The sequence below is a fragment of the Brachyistius frenatus genome, unplaced genomic scaffold, assembly GCF_029030835.1.
Source record: "Brachyistius frenatus isolate BFR_SWC_R1_liver_20210118 unplaced genomic scaffold, ASM2903083v1 Contig_3, whole genome shotgun sequence".
NCBI classification, from domain to species: Eukaryota; Metazoa; Chordata; class Actinopteri; family Embiotocidae; genus Brachyistius; species Brachyistius frenatus.
The window spans coordinates 8,951,797-8,973,208 of NW_027210602.1; the positions used below are offsets into that span (position 1 = coordinate 8,951,797).

At 42.6% G+C, this 21,412-nt stretch overlaps 1 protein-coding gene across 1 annotated transcript; it reads right to left on the bottom strand.

The window, feature by feature from the left end:
• Positions 1-247: 247 nt before the first annotated feature.
• On the bottom strand, positions 248-20,027 carry akna (AT-hook transcription factor). The gene is given in 24 exon segments (XM_069705577.1): positions 248-1,593; positions 2,818-2,962; positions 3,255-3,344; positions 3,512-3,616; positions 4,234-4,359; positions 4,611-4,753; positions 4,984-5,136; positions 5,823-5,973; positions 6,215-6,450; positions 6,656-6,762; positions 7,574-7,835; positions 8,071-8,235; positions 8,393-8,599; positions 8,601-8,692; positions 9,014-9,185; positions 9,302-9,420; positions 9,506-9,565; positions 9,674-9,747; positions 9,970-10,111; positions 12,998-13,072; positions 14,418-14,715; positions 14,823-15,606; positions 16,397-17,014; positions 19,520-20,027. Coding segments are annotated over 23 exon segments (4,347 nt in total). The 5' UTR covers positions 16,788-17,014; positions 19,520-20,027; the 3' UTR covers positions 248-1,343.
• Between the last annotated feature and the right edge of the window lie 1,385 nt (positions 20,028-21,412).

The window sequence follows — 21,412 nt, forward strand, 5'->3', positions numbered from 1 at the left end:
CACTTCATGGCACTTGGATTGGCCTCACTTGTCAGACCAGGAAGCTACGTCCACTTCTTTGGACCCTTCAATATGCTACTTCTTCTTCCCATCATGTCGGGCTGAGGGCAGACTGGATGCTACAGTGACCCACGATCACCTCTTGAGGCACAGGGTGGTATTACGGGACGGGGCAAGCAGGTTAATATACCAACTTCTGTGCAACATAATACATAGATATCTTTACGATAATGGCAATAATGTTAGGTGAGTTTTCACCTTTATTTTAGCTCATTAGGAACAAAGAAAAAGTTCCCTGAAAAATATTTAAAAAAATAAAAAAGTTCAAATAATGGTACAAAAGTGACAAAAAGGATTCGAAATGAACAAAAACAGAACTCACTTAAAACATCCATCCCATGTACCAGCTCTATGGTATGTCTCAAACAAAAATAATGCATAATTATATCTGTGAAATATGTATATGTTTAGATGGATCCACATCAGTCCAGATGTTGAAGTCTTCATCGTTGCAGTGCTGGTGTAAATGTTGGAGCCATATGAACATGCTCATTTAAAGTAGACGTGGACTTGGCTCATACTTACAATAAACTACTGTACAAAATTGTTTTCTGAAACTCCACGGTATAAAAGTTTTGTCTACGCACAAAATGACTGAACAACAACATAAAGTGGACTAATTTTGAGGATAGCCAGCATCTCGGGTCCTTCGTGGCCACATAACTCAATTCATTATGTTTTGGAGATAAACAATGATGAGCCAGTGGTTTAAAGTATGAGCATCCAAAACAGAGCTCATCACAACAAGCACAGTGAGCGAGTGCATTTCATTTACAGCAAGAAATTATATCAACAAGGACAACGTTCATACAGCAACTAACACTGAAATCTGGACTTTTTTTTTTCTCCAGATTTCTATAAACTAGAAAATAAGTCACATTATAAATAAATAGCTCAAAATAGAGCGCCAACTCATGACAACTGTAATATCAAGATATCTGTAGATTCACATCAGGCGAAGTGAAGGAATTTCTTTACAGTGAAATCAATATGATCCATACTACTACATTTAGGAGTGAGTCATTTTGCAGTTTGCCATTCCATCTTTTGGTATAAATATTATGCCTACTGAAGAAACAAATTCATGTTTGGCCACCTGAGATAGACAAAAAAAAAAAAAAAAAAAAAAATTAGAAGTCTTTCCCTAAAAACCAAGAACCAAAGAACATATAAAAAGAGGAGGATTTGAGGTTTTTATTCACTTTGGTCCAGCACTCGGTTCTTCTGGCTCCTAGTAATGGACCCAGCCTCATTGTGTTGAGTTAATGTAACAAGAGTTGAGACTAGTAGCTGCAGGACTGAGTCAGCAGCTCCTGGTACTGCAGTCCGGTCACCAGAGAGCGAGCCATGTGTTTGGAGGTGTGCTCCATGTGTCGAGCTGCTCTGATGGCTCGGTCCAGAGAGCCGTCCACAGAGCGGTGCCGCTCCACAGACTGGGAGCGTCTGGCCCTCCCTCTCACCTCCACAGGACCTTTGACCCCCGAAGACGTCCCCGTGCTGCGAGGTGACGCGTAGAGGGGGGGGGAGTACAACCTGAAGAGACGGGACAATCCATGAAGAAAAAGAAGATTCAGGTGAAACGCAGAATTAACAGAATACGTTAATAGCAGCTTTTGCGGTTTGTTTACACGTCAAAGAAGGTTCCTCAGTTCAAACATGAAGTGAAAAGATGGTCATAGGGATCACTCCAAAGATAAAGCAGTTGTTTTATTTACTATCTGCAAACCATCTGAAGTTGTTTCGCCAACCGTGATTCATCTCATCTCCATCCACAACATTTGAGCACTTCTTACTTTAGAAACGTTTCCAGTATGTTTGTAGCAAACAGCAGAAACATGACTTCAGCTTCCATAAAGTTACAGAAGTGTTAGCTCACATTTCATCGATCTTTTTAAGCTCCTTGTAACAAGAATCTGTTTTTTTTTTTTTCCCTGTTTACATAATATATATTTACAGATAAAAAACGGAAAAGTTTGGTGTTGTTTGATGCCACATATTTCCTGTTCGTACAAAAGTGCTTATTGTGTACTAACTGCAGCAGAAGTACACTAAGAGTGGGTAGTACCACAGAACATACAGTGAAAGTGAACCCAATGAAATCATCTGTATTTATGTATAAAACTGCTATAATATTGTCAGATCTTCATCTAAGTTCCATCTGACAAATGATTTGAACTAAAAACACACAGATCACAGTGTTCACGTCCATAATGAAAAGAAAAAAAACATCATTCAAACATTCAGTGGAGGTTTGAAAGAATATGTCTGATGAAACCAACGCAAGCTAAGTGAAGTTTAGACCTGTGGGTTAGAGCGCCTTTGATTGTTAAACACTTAAACATCCAAGTCAGCTGTAAACATGAAGCGTCTGCTGATGTGATGCGTGCTTCACAAAAGAAGTCTCAGAAGAATGACCATCAAGAACTGTTCATTTACACAAAGATGGAAACGGTTACACATTTGCCTCAAAGAGTAAAAGTTTGAAGGAATCGGTGGAGCTGGTTATAACATGTCTGTTGATGAGATGAAGCACGGCGGAGGGAGCATCATGACTTGGACAGAATTTATCTTCCAGCATAATATCAGAGTGGCTGTTTGATAGCTGGTGATGATTAAACGTTGAGTGAAGTCGGACCATCAACATTTCCTACAGCATGATTTCAAACACAGAAAATCTGCCTGGTAACTATTATGTTTCAGTGTGTGTGTGTGTGTGTGTGTGTGTGTGTGTGTGTGTGTGTGTGTGAGGTTACTTACAGCAGCTGTGGTGGACACACCGGCATGCACTGCAGCAGCGCAGGTGGAGCTGCAGCTGTGAAGTATCGGCTCCTCGCTGCTGCGTCGGGCGACTTGGCTGTCTGCCAGCTTATGTGTGCGGAGGAGTCGGCGTGTCTGCGACAGTCTGAGGATCACAGAGCAGCAGAGCAGCTCCGTTAACACCTCACATTGATTAAACTGGTGTCACTTACTGCCGACGTTCGTGCGCCGAGCAAAGTGACAGCCGCAGCAGTTCGTGCCGCTGACGCTCGACGGCAAACTCGTTAATGTGAAGTCATGTTTTCCACCGTCGTGGACACAAAGAGGCCTGGAGTGTGAAGAGACAACAGTACATCGCTCTTTTTTTTTTTTTTTTTTTTCTTTTTTAAGCGAGCGTTCAAAACTCCGTCCCGGTGTGTCTGAGCAGCTCTTCTGACCTGGCTCAGAGCTTGTGTACAGTTGGAGGCGTCCACAGCCACGACAGCGAGAGGACGAATGGCTCGGCTTTCTGTTGCCACCGGCTGGTCCTGATAGCACAGACGGACACACGGGAGGCTTTACGGAGGCTCAACAACAACAACAACAACAACGCAAGCAGCACAGTTCATGTGGACAAAGCTGAACATTCCCATTTTAACCTCTCGGCCTGAATACGTAGAAGTTTAAGTGAACACCAAGACTGAAGCGTTCTTACGTTTAGGTTGTTCTCTACGACCTGACAAACACTGAGGACAACGAGCGGCTTCACTCCTACTGCCGTCAGGTTCGTCTCCCGTTCCAGACACAACAGGAAGCTGCCCTGCAACGCACACACACACACACACACACACACACACACACACACACACACACACACACACACACACACACACACACACACACACACACACACACACACACACACACAGGTTTAGTTGGGGGGGGGACACATACTCTAATTGGTTCTGTAAATGAGCACAAACAGCATTTTGAAGCTGGTGAGCTGAAAGTCAGAAGCTCTGTTCGTACAGTACGTTGACAGTTTAGGAAATGTTACAAGTGTTGTGTGCTTTTTATAAAGTATCCCTGAAACAAATCAAAAAAGGGAAAAACTGCATTGCAGTGAAATAAAACAATAAAATAAAAAATGTCTCGCTACTGCTGCTGTTAAAATGAATTCAATGCTCATTTCAATGTTACTCTATCAGGCCCTGGAATATACTGCTGATCAGACCAGTTGACTGCAGACACTATTAAAGAGACTGTCAGCACGTCTTTGAGCAAGACGGCGAACTGAGCAGCTCCGTCACTGCAGGTTGACCTGGTTTGGACTTTACGCTCAAATGTCTGAAGTTATTTTAAAGTTAACTGGTTTCTCTTTGCTGGAAGGTCGTTCACAAATCAGCAGTTCTACATTGGAGTGACAGATGTTCTTACAGGTCTGTGTTCTCCTGCTGCAGACAGGAGCTGTGTGTGAAAAGCGTCCGTCTGGTGCTGCATGTGTTTGAGTACATCTGGACACCAGAGGCTGAGGTGTGGAGGTTCTCAGCTCGGATCTGCTCACTGGAAACAAAAACGGTAAGATTCATTAGGTGATGCTGCACTGGGCTGTAAAAACCACACGCGCCTTCTCGTTGTGTCTTCACGCAGTATAACTTGCAAGAAGTCAAAGTGGATTGCGTGTTTTATACGCAGCTTCATTATTGGACGTGACACTACTGCATGTTGACGCACCTTCACACACTGAATATCCTCGCAGCAAATACAAGATGTCTCAGGTGAAGTTTGGAGTTCAGGGAAAGTGTTTCACTTACAGATGTCATGTTGTGGCTTTTTTCTGTGAGCGGAGGCAGATTTCTTCCTGGCCGTTCGTCTCAGCGTCGACTCCTCCTCTGCCTCATCGACGGTCTGCGTTTCTCTTCTTCCCCCGCTGACATCACTTTGTTTCTCCGTCGACCTGAGCAGCGGTAGAAGAACAAATTAAATACAAGCCCAGATCAAAAAGCAGATAGTATACATGTATGGAGCTCTGTTTATGTCACATGGGAGAACTATCACCATCAGCCTCCCTGCGAGAGCTGTACGTTTTGTCCCCTTGCTTCAGTCTCCAGACTGGACAAAGACAAGACTGCAGTAGCAGTATTTCTGTCAAACAGGTGGACTGTGCGGTTGCACATAAAAACCCACCTGATGCGAGGTGTTGACGTGACGGGGCGAGAGACGCTCTCCCGAGCTGAAGGAGCTGCTTCCGCAGAGCTGGGACCTTTCTTATTTCTCAAACAGCTATCGACTCTCTCCCTCTGTCTGGTGACCTCAGCCAGCAGTGTCTGGACAGCATCCCTAAAATAAAAATAATAAAACAAAAAACCCACAAAGGTATACAAAACAGATGTTTAACATCACAAGGAAGAACTCACTTAGGAGGTCAGGTTTGCATTCAGTGCTTATACTTTAGTTTATTTCCCACCACACCAAGTTCCAGAGTCAAACGCTAGTAAAGTTCAGGAGATGTAACAGCTTAAAAGCTGCACTGTGGAAATACGCAACTGAACTATTTACCAGCTGATTTTAAGTATATGTGCAGGTGTCAGTCCAAGTATGCACACACACACACACACTCTCTCTGAAAGGAATCATGCAACACCACACCAAGCAGGAAACAATAGAGGGTACCTCCTAATATGCAACCTCATTCAATAGCTGCCGACTCTGTAATAAAATACATAAAAGAATATGATCATAGAAATATTTAGCATGGTTAAAAGCCACAGTTAGTAACAAGCCGGCTCCGTTTCAGAGAAAAATCATGACGAGTCTGATTTATAGCAACAGTGCTGACAGAGAATCCTCCCCCGGCTCAGAGCAGGGACAGGAGGTGACTGACGCTCTTTAGCTGTGTGCGGTAACATGGCTTGTTCCCTTCTAGTCCCATCCAGGAGTCTCTGTAGGGACACATAGACTTGGCTTTGTTTGCACAGCTACTGCAGGGCGGCTGCTGCTACACACACACACACACACACACTCACATGCAGTTCGCCACCTGACCGGAGCGCAGCGCTTTGACACGATCGCCATGGTGATTTTGTGCAGCTGGGGAGGAGGCTGAGCAGGAGCTGAAGAAGGAACTGATGGAGTCGGTGAACTGCTCACTCCGTTCATATTCAGACTCTGCGTGATCTGTGGAGACAAGAGGACGCCGCAGGGTGAATATAGACAGAAAACACTGACGAAACAGAGCAGTGACAGCAGGACAGCAGGTCTGAGTGTTGATTTCACAGATAAAAATAACACATTTTTGGAGCTGGGCCTAAGTGTTTCAAACACCTGGAGCATGTCTTATTAAGAGATAACAGTTTCAGTGACTGGATACAAAGTGGAGACTCTGCGCTGTCGCTCTCCGGCGTCCCTCCAAACTCACCGGTTCCACAGTCGAGCCTGCTTTGTTCTCTCTGACTGAGCCAGCGCTGTGGAGAGCAGGAGAAGCTGCGTCTCCTCTGACCCCGTGTGCTTCTCCTTGGCTGCTCACGGCCGGGCCGGGAGCCCACTCTGGGCTCCGCAGCTGTGCGACCGCATGATGGCGAGGAAAAGGAGGATAGTACAGACACTGCCCCTGACAGACGCCTGCCTGAAATTCCCACCTGAGGCATCGAAACACTGTTGAATAAGAGCAGAATATTCAAACAGACAACACAGGAGAGCTTTTACAAAAACAGGAATAAGAAAGAGAATCTCATCCCAACGCTGTGTGTGTGTGTGTGTGTGTGTGTGTGTGTGTGTGACTGAGGTGGGGGATGGGACAGGAGGTCAAATTTATGGTGTGATAAATATGTGAGGAGGAGAAGCAGTGGTGACTTCTCACCTCTCTGACGCCCTCTGGTGGGCAAGACTGGGAGCTGCTGCAGGAGTCAGATGGCTGCTCTCTGAACCCACGAACCCGCTGTCTGTCTCTGGAGAGATGATCCCATCCTGGTCCACACAAAGCAGAAAACTGCTGATATAACATTTATCAATACATTTGTTCTATATAAATTTACCATTGGTTGTCTTTGTTGAATTCAGACATCACACTTTAATGCAAATGAAGATTTTAGGAATCATTGTCGAAATGTTTTTACTTCATTTTGGCAAGTTGTTTTTTTAAATGCATTAAACTATGAGGGGTTGAAAGACGGAACTGTTTCGCAAAAAATAAATGAAAATAAAAAAATGTATTAAATAAAATAAGACAATCAGAGGCAAAGTAGGGCAGGTCTTTGAAGCATGTTGGTGGGGAATAAAATTAAACAAACAAATATGATGTATTTATTTTACTTTTGTGTATGTTACACAGCTGTTCCAATTAAATGCATCAGCGCAAGTAAACACTTATTGATACGTGTTGGATCACATCCCATGTAAACAGTTGATCTAAAATCTTCAATCAGAATAAAAAAACAGTGTGCATGTAAACATAGACATTGTTTGGTATGATGTGTGTGAACTTTGTATTTTCCTCTAAATCTAAAACACGTCGTTCAGGATAAATGGTGTCGTGTGGTTTGGATATTGGCCGCCATTTGCAAATTCATTTTTGTTACCCTACACGGCCATGGTCAAAATAAAATAAAACAAACTCTTACAATTACTGATATTTTTTTTTTTTATAAAGAAAAATGAGTTGTGAAGTGGTATTTTTAAGCGTAACAAACATTTTAACTGTGTATAATTTTTTTTATGTAATCAATACATGAACAATGACAGACCGTTATTCACCCTGGCAGTTTACAACATGGCTGACCTGAGGACGCAGTCTCCTGCTCGCAGCTTGTATCTTGGAGGTCCTCCTCACTGATGCAGTGATGTCTCCTAGACTGCTCAAACTGCTGCTGTGTGATTTTCCCACCTCGAACCTCCTCCTGCTGCTGCTGCTGCTGCTGCTGGGAGGAAGGACGGGGTTCTTGGTGGACTGGCTGGAGGCCCTGCGTGAAGGAGCAATGGACCTGCTGCCGTGCTGTTTGCTGGTACCAGCAGGAGAGTCCTGGTGGTCGGATTGGGCTTTACTGTCAACAGAAAGTTTAGTCCAGTGGTCAGTGTTGCTGTGCTTTTCAATATTCATTTCTGATCGCTATTTAAAGGCATCTGGAAAACCAGCCACCTTTGAAAACTGCAACAATTATATTTAGAAAGGACAACAATTTCTTGGACACACTAACCAGTAGAAGAAGAAAAAAACAAAACAATATTGTGCTGCAGATGAAACTGCAGCTCATCTCGTCTGTGACTCTGAGGACCCACCTATGTGAAGGAGTTTTCTGGACTACAGTGTTTCCAGTTCTGGGTCCCTGTCTGTCTTTCTTTCCATCCCTAGGCTGTAAGTCAGTATTTAAATCAGCAGAGAGGAACTCTCTCTTTCTCCAGCTAAAGTCAAGAAGTTCGGGAAGCTCCTCAAATCTTTGGTATCTAAACAGAAGTAGGAAAAACATTCAGCACAAAACAATGAAAGGCTGCAGGGCTCCTCGTTTTCCAGATCAAAGAAAATGTTTTCACAAAGCTGCTGACTGTCCCACTTCTCATGGTTAAGTGCTGTGGACTTTGAAACACAAACATCACCACTCACTGATCTGCTGGCATGCTGTAGTCTTGTTTATCACATCTGTGTTTGCCATTCAGAGGTTTGAGGTAGAGAGATTTCGGAGTAACTTCATCCTCATCTTCCTCCTCCTCCTCCTTCTTCGCCTTCTCCTCCTCCTCCTCCTCCTTCTTCGCCTCCTCCTCCTCCTCCTCCTTCTGCTCTTCTTGCTCCTCTTGCTCCTCCTGCTCCTCCCTCCTCCTCCTCTTCATCGCTCTCTGTACTGGCTGCGCTCACCTCCACCTCTGCTGCCTCATCAGGATCAACCAGAAAAGGCACAGGTGGGGTCTGGAAAGAGATGAAGTTGTAGGAATGTGTTCAGTCTGGTGTGGCTGTGATTACTTCCTGTCATTTTATAACTGGAGTGTATTCATCATGAATCCAATATAGTCAAATCACCCATTTATGGTATACCTGTTTTTTGAAGGAGTGTATATGCCATTAAAACATTTTTACATTCTCTTATATTTCTGTTTGTTTTCACTGATGCAGACACACTTTAACTTGCAGTTTCACACTAGATGCACATACAATAAAGTCAGATTAATTCCCTGTAGAGTTCAAGCACAAAATTCACTGATACAGGAGATATAATGATGGTGTTGGTACCTGTGCACGAGTCAGCATTTCTCCCACTTCAGAGGGGGCAGACGAGGAGGCGGGTTGAGGAGGTGGAGAGGGAGGAGCCTCACAGGTGGGCTGCTCCCGTTGCACCTGTTCCACCCGCTCCTTCAGGTCATCCATATGCTGACCGCACTGGAAGATCAGCCCTTCCAGCTCCCTGATGCATACAGTACACATGTACACACAGACAAACAGAATACAAAGTAAATCAACAGTGCGTATAAGTATAAAAACTAAACTCCATTGCGACTTCATTCTGGATATAATTCTTACCGTTCAGGGTCAAATTGGCTGATTTCTGCTCCTCGCTGCTGCAGGACTTTGTGCTGCTCCCTCGCTAACAGGTAACCTCTTTCTAAAGAATCCAACCCCTCAGCAAGGTGAGAGACACCCTGAAGAAGAGCATCACTTCTTTAAATATAAGGTAGCCATTAGTATTTATTCATAAAGTGCTACAAAATTAAAGTTTGTTCTTACCTTTATTTGTTCCAAAGGTTTGAATCTTTTGCTCTTCAGGAGATCCTCAAAAGTCTGCAGCTGAATGAAAAAGCAAAAGGTTTTTAATGACTCCTTTTTTAATCATAATCTTTATCCAGCAACTCTGTAGGGATTTACATCTCTGATGAGTTTTAATAGGCCAGTTACCTGCTGGAGGAACGTGTCACTCTGATTGTAGAGGATATTGGCTAGCTGCTGTCCCAGCTGAAGACCTGGGCTTCCTGTTTAAGGGACACAGAGGGAAAATGATTTATATCACGCAAGTTAACTTAAGCAGCAGCTGAATGACGGATTTTTCTGTGTGTGCATGTTGAGTGATGAATGTGTTGACACGAGAGGAGTGTGACTCAGATCACTAAAGGAAAGTGACATCATTGATTTATTGTTATATAAAAGGATAAATCAAACAGAAAAGAGGTAAATATTGGATAGAAAGAACAAACCCTGATGAGTGCTGTGTGAAGCCGAGTTGACCTCCGCCCTCTGAGCCTGAGGAAAGTCCAGCTTTATGAACTTTGAGGCGTTGCGGTTCGGTCCTGACTGAAGAGAGTAGCCGGCCTTCGGAGGGTCAGAGTACAAGTTTACCTGGAGGAAACAGGAAAAGGAAGAACACACATGATGTATGTCATCAATAATCTGTAGAACACCTGCTTACAGTTGTACTTCTGATTGAATTTCTTTCCTACAAAATCCAATTATTGACTTCAACTAGTCATATTTCATGACTTCACCGCTTCGTCTCATTTCTTTTTTAGGGATGTGACTTGGGGTCAGACTCAAGTACATCCTGAGCAGACACAAACATGGAGGGCCGACATCCCCCTCTAGTGTCCTAACGATGTTTGTTCTCACAGGCTATCTTCCGTTGATGAAGCTCCACATGTTCTGAATAAGAGGAGGCCATTGATGTCATTTCAGTGCAGAGGAGACTGAATTTGAAGTGGACGTTGTGGCACAGAGCTTAAAGTGTGTGAGGTCGCCCCGCTGTAGCTGCTAACACACACGCCGAATGAATGAAAATGAGAGCGAATAAACGCCCCGACGAGCAGTCAATCATAATGACCTTAAACTGACCTCACACAGAATCTCTCTCTCTCTCTCTCTCACACACACACACACACACACACACACACACACACACACACACACACACACACACACACACACACACACACACACTTCACCCAGGCAGCCACTTCATTATACAGTTAAGAGACAAGATAAATGGATCAGAGCGATATATAACCGAACCTAATAACCTAAATTCAGATCATGAATCAGACCAGAACCCATCACGTCTCTGAGCTACAAAAAAGAGACTAAGAAACTAAGAGTTGGCGATAAGAATCTACCAGAATGTATTTCTGATTAGAGAGTAAAAACAAGGCTTTGAGAAATACATTTCTGACAGTAAATTTCCGTGTAAAGCCGCTCCTCCCACTCTGGCTGCGGGGCGTTGACTGTGCAGAGGAAGGGGAGACAGATGGTGGCTCAGTGTTTGTGGTGAAGGAGATGGATGAGCTCGGTAAGCTGATTTTAATTGGCGCTGATTGTGGAGCACTGCTGCTCAGGCTGAAATGGGCCAACAGTTCTTTAAAGGAGCTACTACTCAGCCCTCCAACACTCTCTCCACCTCAACTCTGTTTGTTTCTGAGACTTCTAATCATTTGTTCTGACATACTGCTCTGTCTGGGATGCGCTGACACTGTCTGGACCTGGGCTGTTGGTGCTCTAAAGTTCTGTCCTGTGAAAATAAAGTGTACAATTAAAAACACAATAAGAGGAGATATATGAGATATAAATGCTTGACTATATTCTATAAACCTTCCTTAAAAAAATTGTTTTCCTCAGATACTACACTTATTTTGAATCGTTCAATTATTCTAATTTTGCTCCTATTTTGACATTGTTATATAGCAGTTTGCAAATTATTATTATTATTATTATTCTTGAAATCTTTGAGATAGAATCTTTGAAATCTGCCTCTTCCTCTTGCACTTGGACATCTTAAAACAATACATGACAGGCACAGGATACGAGTGGAGACGAAAGAGCTCATGAATTGCGGCACACAGTAATTCACACGGAGCAGGAGGAAGCATTAACCTTGGTGAATATGAATACAAAATGATGTTGCTTGATCAAAATTAATACATACACTTTCTCAATGGACATTAACAAACAACGCACAACAGAGTTTGTGTCGAACTCTAGAAATCAGCAACAAAGTCCCTTGAAATGCTTCAGAAAGTCTACAGTAATGAAGCAATGAGCCAGGCGACGTGTTCTGAGTGCTATTTGAGCTTGAAGAGGGGCACAACGTCACTGTCCAAGACCGAAGAAGGCACGTCAGCTCAGGAGCAATCAGGTGGGTTTTCTTTGATAATTGTGGGGTGGGACATCGTGAGTTCGTCCCCCAGGGTCAAAGTGTCGATGCAGAATTTACTGTGACGTTCTGAGGCGTCTGAGGGAAAACACTCACCGCAGGCGACCCGAACTGTGGTTTCAGCACTTTGGTTCTCCAACATGACAATGCACCGCGCCCTCTCCCACAATAACCCATTTGTAGCTCCCTGCCACCTTTACTTACTGCATTTGGCTCCCTGCAACTTCTTTCTGTTTAGAAATTGGACATAAAATTTGATGCGTGCTCTTTTCTAGTGAAATCACACATTTAAACATCCCACTCGTAACAACGTGTGCAACTCGGGTGATGCTGATCATGTGACGTAACGTGGAATACTTACTCACTAAAGTTCATACTACCCCCCTGCTCTGTGCACATCGCTGTGCTGAGCTCCATTAACACAAACCTGGAAGTCTTGGAACAGTTTGATCACCCCTTGCACATGGATATACAGCATGTTGTGGACTGTGGTTTATTCCTGGTGTCTGGATTTTAATCTGGTCCTGATCAGACTGTCTGTACTACAAAAGGGGCCTCTGCTTCTCCACACAGCATCGTTGAGCTGCGAGTGGCTTTGTGTAGTCTGTTATCACAGAAAACTGTGGCTATGAAGCCTCTCAGACACATGCAGATAAAATGAATGAATGAATGAATGAATAATGTAATCTTAAATCGTGAAAACACACAGGGGGAAGGTCAAACTGCAATTTGTAATACTTTTGTTTCACAGGACTCTTAATATTGAAAGTAATCGTGCTCTTAAATCTGTTCTCCTACTTAATGAAAGCCACACCATTATTGAAGTGACTCAGGCATTCTGGGTATATATACATGCCACGTCTGGTCAAGAAGTCAATAATTCAATGAAAATGCCCATACATGAAGAAAATAAACTGTCCATCATTTTGAAGCTTTCTATTAACTTGGATCTGTTATAGTGACTTAAAAGGGAGACCAATAATAAATCTGTAGGATAGCACTGAAGTGTACTGTTTTCTAAAACCCTGCACCAGTGCACACCATTAAAAAGTGATAAATTATGGCCTGATTTCTAGATTAACTACCTTGGCTTCCAGACGCATACGATCAATGGTGTTCTCTGCCTCAGCGTACTTAGTCAGCAGTTTGTTGTAGTCTTCCTGCAGCGAGGGGAAATAAGAAAGTAAGAGGAAGTGAAGTTAAAACGGAGCGCAAAAGAAACGTGAGGTGAGAAAAAGAAAAAAAAAGATGAATGGAAGAAATGAAAGAAAACAAAGTTTGGTTTGGGTACTGTTGGGTGGAATTCACCCTGTAAGGCTGAGAAAGGATGTGGACAACCAATGGACACACGTCTGTGTACTTTTATTCTGGATCTGTCTTTTTATGGCTTGGGCCCCTCAGATCCAGTGAATACTAACCTCAACGCTACAGCATTAAGTCATAGTTCAGAGAATGTTCTGCAAAGCAAAGTAGATTTAGAATAAAAGTCACACTGAAAATCCAGAAATATCCATCCTCGAAAAGTAGTTCATACATTATTGCTATACTGAAGTACAACTTTAAGGGAAATAAATATAAAGAGTGGAGGATTTCTTAAAGAAAAAAATAAACAAAGCTGCACAATGTTTTCATGATTCAGATTCTACTCCTGCAATATTTAACAATCTGCTGCTGGCGCTGCCTGTCCTGTTTCTTCCTGAATATTTAGCCTAATATGTTACCCACCAATGTTATTAATATCATAGTAAACTAAGCTTTGCCTTGGTGCAGCAGCCTGATTAAGAGTAAACTAAAACGGATGGACTATGGGCTAAACTACACAAAGACAGGATTAAAATGCTTAGTTTACTAAAGAAAATCTATTTCAAGGAGATTAACTGGATTCATGTAATTGCAGTTACTATTTATGGTTGATTCTTCCTCTAAATATGAATAAAAACATTCATCAAAATAAAGAAGGTCTAATCTTCTTTCTGGTCCCACATATTACATTAAAATCTCAAACTATGAAACCTAATCTGACGTTTGGACCTCTCTGCTCACTACACGACACCTTATTGTTTGACATGAGAATTGTTCCAGAAACAAGGAGGCTGTAAAGAGAGGCAGCAGGTAACTGTTGCCTCTAAAAATGAAGTAGTTGCAAACTACAAGTATCACCTTGTTTTAGATATGAGGGATAAATCTGAAACATTGAAACGGAAGGATTATTATACATCAAGATGGATAAGTGGGAGAATATATTTTTCTAAAAGTATCGACCCCTTTCTACACAGGCTCATTCATTTCTATGAGCTTGAATCACTGTTATGTTTGCGCTGTTAGTTTACTTATTAAACTAAAACCCATCAAGGCTTATTCCAGGCCTGCTGAAGCAGTCCAGTGTTTTCACACTAATTTCTAAGATGATGTTTCCATGTGAAACCAACCTGCATCCATTCAAGTGTTTTCATGTCCTTTTTGTATCTCATGCGGACTGAAACAGCTGTTAGCCTCTAACAATACCTGTAGCTGTTCGAACAGAGTGGCGGCCTGCTGGCGGCGTCTGAACTGCTGAGGCATTGTGGAGTTGATGCCGCTGGTTGCTGGTCTGTTACAGTCTGATGGGGCAGGAGATACATCAGCGGTGTTCAGTAGGACTTCTTTCACTATGTCAGCCGGGGATTTAAAGCCCAAAGGCGGCCCAGGCGACTCCATCTTGTACGGGTGTCTGCTCTTGGGGGGCTTGTAACCCCCTTTGGGGAAACGAACTCTGGGTTCCACATTGGAGAAGTCTGGTGTGTGGTAACTCAGAGGCCTCTTTCTGGAAAGGGAAAATCATCACGAATGAAAATATAATAAAAGTAGGCCTGGGTGACAAATGTACAACATGCAGTGGTAAAATGAAATGGTTAACACAAAGTGTCTCACCTGGATTCATCCGCCACAGCAGCATTACTGCTGCCTCTGCGTGTCCTCGGCTCTCTGTCACAACTTGTGTTGTGCTGTTTAGATTTGAAAGAGTCCACCCTGCCTGTGCTGAGGGAACGACCTGGACATGTAGCTTCAGGAGAGTGCTTCCTTGTCTTCCTCGGTGAGGGAGCACGCAGCTTGTGACACTTATCCGACTTCCCTGACCTTTTATTTCCAGATCCATTGCTTACTGTATTTAAATTATTTGATACAACTTGTTCAGGAGAAGCCCCGACCGTCCCCTCGGGCCAGCGAGGACTGGACATGAGGCTCACATTGCTGCAGCGGGATTCTGGAAGACTTTCTGTGAAGCTCATTTCTGGACAGGTTTCAGCTTCAATTCCTGGGGCAGAGGCTAATTCCTTCTCGGGGGAATGCAGAAGGTGAGGCAGAGTTGGGGCTGTGACAGCTGAGGCAGACCGGGATCCTGGGCGGTGACGGTTGGAGACTCCAGCAGGTTCTACACCTGCTAAGTTAACACTGCAAGATCGCGTCGAGCTGATCTGCTCATTCTCTCCTTTGCTAATATAACCTTCAGCCAAACCATTTGTAGCTCCGAGCGCTCCTGATTTGTTCATGTGTTCATATTTCTTTCTATTTCTGTCACTCCTATTCCGTTCTTCGCCTCCGTCTCTCTCCTCCTCTGTCATGTCCAGATGTTGGTCCCTCTCAGGGAAGAGCTCTGTCCCCCTCACCTCCTCGTCCTCTGTCCATGCTTTTAAGCTGTCAATCATGTCATAACCTGCCAAAGACAAGAAGGAATGAAGAGCTGGGAAGCAGATGGTTTCCGGATATCTCGAACACTAAAAGGATCATCGAGCTTTAATGCATCATACCAGTATGTTGGCAGGTTTTTGCTCCCTAATTACAATCATGTATATTGACATTTTTACCATCACAGACAGACAGAGAGATAATTCCACTCATTTCCGTACCATACAAAAATCAATGTATTTCAACTCGAGTCATAATTTATCACTGAACAATTTTGCATTCATTTTTTTAGCAATGTTACTGTTGTATAGTCATGTTTACCATAAAGTTCAAGTGCATATTCATCTGAAATAAACCAATTTTTTTTTTAATAAAGCAGGCATATTTTTTTGTTCTTAATTAATTGGCAGAACAATTATCTGTATTTAGATAACCCCAAAAAGTACAAATTATAAATGTTCGTTAGTTGTAGCTTCTGTTTTTAGGATCTGTTGCTTGTCTTTGTCTTATATGATTGTAAATGTATTATCTTAAGGTTTTTGAAAATCAGAACATGCAATCTGAAGCTGTCATCTTCAGTGTTAGAAAACCTGCAATCAGCATTTTTTTTGGAACAATTATCTGCCATTTTATTAGCTAAAGAATTAACTAGAACAGCATCGGGTGGATTGTTTGATTATGGATGTAATCGTTATGTGCTGAAACCCCAAGAAGGATAATTCAGGCAGGTTTTAGAAATATGGTGTTTTAAGTGCATTAGAAGAGTAATTAGAAAAATAAAAGTTAAGAAGAAGAAATGAAATGCTATGAAGACTCACAGTTTGACAGTGTGTTTACATCCTCTCCTGCTGATTCAGAGTGGGACAGATGTTCACTCAGGTTGAAGCTCAGCTGGTCGGGTGATGTAGCCCACTCACAGTTATAAGGGTCTACCTCATTTGCGATGTGGGGTCCAGGAAACCCATCTGAATTACATTCTACGTCTGCATAACCACACGTTTCCCTCAGTTTCACTTCCTCCAGCGCCTCCGACAGTCCGATGATGCCGTTCTCATCCATCTGGTTGACAAAGTCATCCTCCATTTCTGCCTGTTCTTCATCCTCCTGCTCCCACGCATCCTGGGATATGACCGAGCTGGTGGATGATGTGCGGACAGGGGCAGAGGTCCAGTTCAGAACCCCTGCTCTGGTGGTCCTTCTCGTTTCCATTCACAGTTCAGCAAACTGCTTCAGGCCTCCGCTCTGACCTCAGTGACCGTCTCAGCCAGGCACAGGAACCATCTGCATCTCTCCGAGTTTCTCTGGCTCTGCAGTGAAGACCACGTTCAAAGTCATAGTGGAGGAAGGTCACAGATTAGAGTACATGTCACTGAGCTGTTTTCAGTCCAGAGGTACAGCTACACACTTCAAAAGATCACTCCTCAGTGTTACAGCACCTGAAACACAAGATAACAATCAATGTAGTGACAATTGTTTGGTATAAATAACCATGTAAACCCTGAAGCTGTCAGACAGACGCCTCGACAGGAAACCAACTGTGGAACTGCGCAAAGGACAAGTTACAAAAACACAACAGTTACAGTACATGATGAAATGTACCTTCATCCAACAGATTATCAGAACAAGGTTTGGGATTTTAAACTCGTTGAGTCTTTAACTGCTGAAACACTGTGCTGTGATCCTGCAGACTAAAGCTAACATCAAACAATCCGATGGAAAAAAAAATCTGCTGCTTTTCTTTCTCTTTTAGGACGGTTAGAAGAATATCTGCGTGTTTGGACACTCAAACAAAAGTCACCGTGAGCTCCGGGAAACTATGATGGACATTTTTTATAGACCAAATCATTCAACAAGAAAACAATAACCACATTAATTGATGATTAAACAAACTGTCAGCTGGAATTTGCAGCAAAAATATTCGTACTGGTATAATCTTAATCTGGTATAATTGAACAATTCCAATGAAATGACAGTCACAGTCTTTTACACCACTTCAACAGTTAAAACTGTGCTGCTCTCATCTAAACCCAAACAAACAAATGTAGAGATTTGAGGACCAGTCTGTAACTTTACTCACACACAGCTGCTCTCCTCTGTAACAAACATACACACTTCATCTATCAGCTCTTAAATATGTGTCCCACTGCACACACTGCAGCTCTCATACATACTGAATATCATTCACCAGGGAGGAACTACATCGGAGGACTTGCTGCTGTGTGAAGTCCTAAGAGGGCAATACATGAGATAAAATGCTTTTAGGCAAAGCAAATCATTTTAAATGACAAGTCATTTGCAAAGCAATCAAAGCACAAAATAAAATGTAGTTTTAATAACCAGATAAGTCAAAACAAAGTCGTGTTAATGCTTCATTTATCAAAACAGGGTGAAGCCTGGCCTATTAAAACACAACTCATTTTCATTTCAGAAGCATTTGATGATCGTCAGCCGGTAACTCTTTCATTATGCTTTAGGCTTCTAACACTTCTAAACACGCCTAAACTGAGGACCCAGGTTGTGCTGTGGTAGGTACAGTCTTTTAAAGAGCTCTAACCAATCAGCTGATGAAGTCTAACAGTGGAAGACATGTTTGGCAGTTGTAATATTTCCAGGCTCTGCACACTGATGCATTACACCCAGTACAGAGATGTTATGAAAACAAATGAGGATTTGGGATTTTCACTAATTAATATGAGAGGTAGATAAAAGGGCAGATGTGGAAGTGGACCAGGCAGACTGGGTAACCTGATACATATAAACCCAGCTCAAACCACTCTTATAGTGGAAACTGTTTTATAATTACACTCTAGATGACAGAATGCTGTGGAAAAGCAAAGATAAACTACCAGGTCACTGGTTTTAAAATAAAACCATTAGGTTATTGACTTATTTAAAGTTCACTCAAGTGATTTTTGATGACACAATGTCTTCATAATTCCTGTGAAAATGTGCAGTGAAAGAGGATGTCATCTAAACGTTTATTGAAGGCGTTTTAGTCCTCACGCACACACATGGTGGGTTAGACTTCCATTTTGTCTGACATCTAGTGTGAAGTGCAGCACGTGACGACTCGTTTCCAAGGTGACATGAACTCTGTTAGCCGACCCCTCTGATAAGCATTCATTTTATTGCCCCCCGCTCAGATCCCATCCAATCACTTCACACCATTCAGCATTTACCAACACAAAGTCACCAACACCACGTAATTAACCGTCCACTTTGAACTCGTATCTTGAACATGTTTCTTTATGAGAAACAAACACAGCGTTCTTGTGACAGAGCTCGGATTAGACTGCTGGTTCACAATGTAACATCAAGTCCCCCAAGTAACGCTCACTATGGCAACTCCACAACATGAAGTCCCAGCTGCGCTTTCAGCGTCTGCAATAAAACATCTCCGACACGTCTTACAGCCGTACTGCCGAGGCCCCCCACAAACAGGGACAGACAAAGACGAACACCAGTAATGAATTTATACCAAAACAAATTCTCACACGTCATCAAAAGACATCTCCGTTTAGAATATTAACATGCTTCAGCACCAATGTCCTGTAGGGAAGTTATGCTCATTGTTTAAATCGCAGTCACTTGCACAGCAGCATGCTTTACTGAGGCAACATTCATGGCGGTTGACAAACTGCCTGTTGCAGTTATTTAACAAGGCATGCACTCAAACTGGGCATAAAAGATTGCATTGATTTTTGAAGCTGTATTTTTAGCCAGCCAGTCTAAAAATAAGCACAAACTGAGTCACAGACTTCAAACAAGCATTAAGAAGAAAGAGAAACTGGCTGTGAATTAAATGCAAGGACATCAGCATTTTAAACAAAGCAGAGAGTGCAGTGCTTTCTGTACAGTAGAACTCAGAGTCCCATTAAGAAAAGGGGTTCTTTCATCAATGTCCCAGATTACAGCAAGAAGATTATTAGTCTGGTGCTTACTTCTCTTATCCGACCCGAGAACCTCACACACAGCCATCAGGAGAATATGATTTTTTGTTCAGAAATCCAGACACACTCACGTCCATCCCCCGATACTTGTTGTGTTTGTGTGAGAAACAAACACAAGGCTCAGTGTGCAGGACCAACCGACTCTGATCGTGCTCGGCCCTTTCATACACAAATCGTCTGCGAGTCTCCACGCCGGCCAACATGGCAAACTCCCCGTGCATTTAAAGGAGACCGCGAGGAATGAGAGCGCTCGGCTCTGCAGACAAACAAGTGGAGAGGACCGCTCAGAAAAACAATAACTTCAGGGTAGAAAGTTTCAGAGGAAACAATAATTATGACATAACTTCTATGTTGCCTTCTTCCTCTTCTGACACACAGGAATTTGAAAGGACTACAGACAAAGACTGACTCCCTGCCAGGAGAGGGCTGGATGGAAGGATGAAAAGATCAGCTGTTCCTTAAGTAAAACTTGCAACCAGTTGTAAATAGTACATTTCTGAAAAACATGTACTTTACTGGAGTATATCAATGTCATACAGCTACAAGTACCGCCTTACATTTTAGCGAAGAATATATACATTTATTTATTTCACTCCATTCATTTAATAAATTCGAATTACTTTGCCCAAGATTAATATTCAAAATATGACAAAAGAGTGTGCATGTGCAAACGTTTGGGCACCCTACTACTTGTAATGTCTCCAAACCTAATTTACTCGTTAGTACTTGCAAGGCAGGGTAATAATTGTGATTTGTAGTTGTCATTTTTAAAGCTTGATTAAATCTCCGACTCTTCAAACTCTAGTGACTCTCACCAATCACGCACTCCTCTTAGCAACTGACTGAGGATCTGAAAATGAAGCTAACTGATGGTACAAAGCAGGGTGAGATATCAGAAATGCCACAGCTGGAAATCGCCACCATCTGAAATGTCATTCAGGGATATAACTGAGGAATTCAAGACCAAATGAGTGGGACCAAGACTTGAAGATAAAACTGCATATCTGCGAGGCAGAGCAAAAAAAACCCTAAAATGACTCTACAAAGAGGCTGAAGCATTAATGCACAAACCTCATCACAGAAGTCACCAGCTGAAGTATGTACTGCAACATCTGGATAAGTGAGAGTCATTGTCAGTGGTCAGATGTTAAAATGGAGCTCTTTGGACTCAATCACTGAAGGTGTTTTAGAGAACAAGAAGGAGAAGCAACGGATTAAAAATTAGACTTCACCAACTGTTAAGCATTTTGGTGGAAATATTGTGCTTTGGGTTTGCATGGTGAGCAGGGGCACAGGGAACACTGGATGGACGGATCCACTAATTATCAGCTAATATTCTGGATACAGATCTCTTACAAGACAAGTAAGAGACCTGTCAAGAAACAGTCAAGAAAGTTTCCTCTGGCTTCTAAAGGAAAATTATCCAAATAATAGCGGTCGGTACTTTTTGTTGCAGCTTCAAATGGGTCAAAAGCACTTAATATCAAAAACTTTCAAATACCAAAAAGCTGGAAATAAATGCCAGGTCACCTCTGTACTCTTGTTTGCTAATGTTAAGATCCAATACTTCTTCATTTCAATCCACATTTGACCAATTATAGGATCATTTCCCAGAATGGCTTCCACACAGCTGCTAGAAATATGTCTGTAGCACAGATTTGATTACAAGACATTTGTTGGTACAGTGTCAGGTAATGTATCAACACCAAGTATAAAAAAAAACTACAGCAAAGCTGTTGCTAAAACCATTAAAGACTGCTCTGTTGTCTTTAAATTCCCCAGTGAGCCACGGGACAGTGAAGCAGCACGCTCAGGACCATCATCAATTACATATGTGCAATTTAATGTCTTCAAAGACAAATACATGTATGCAGCCCTTCTGTT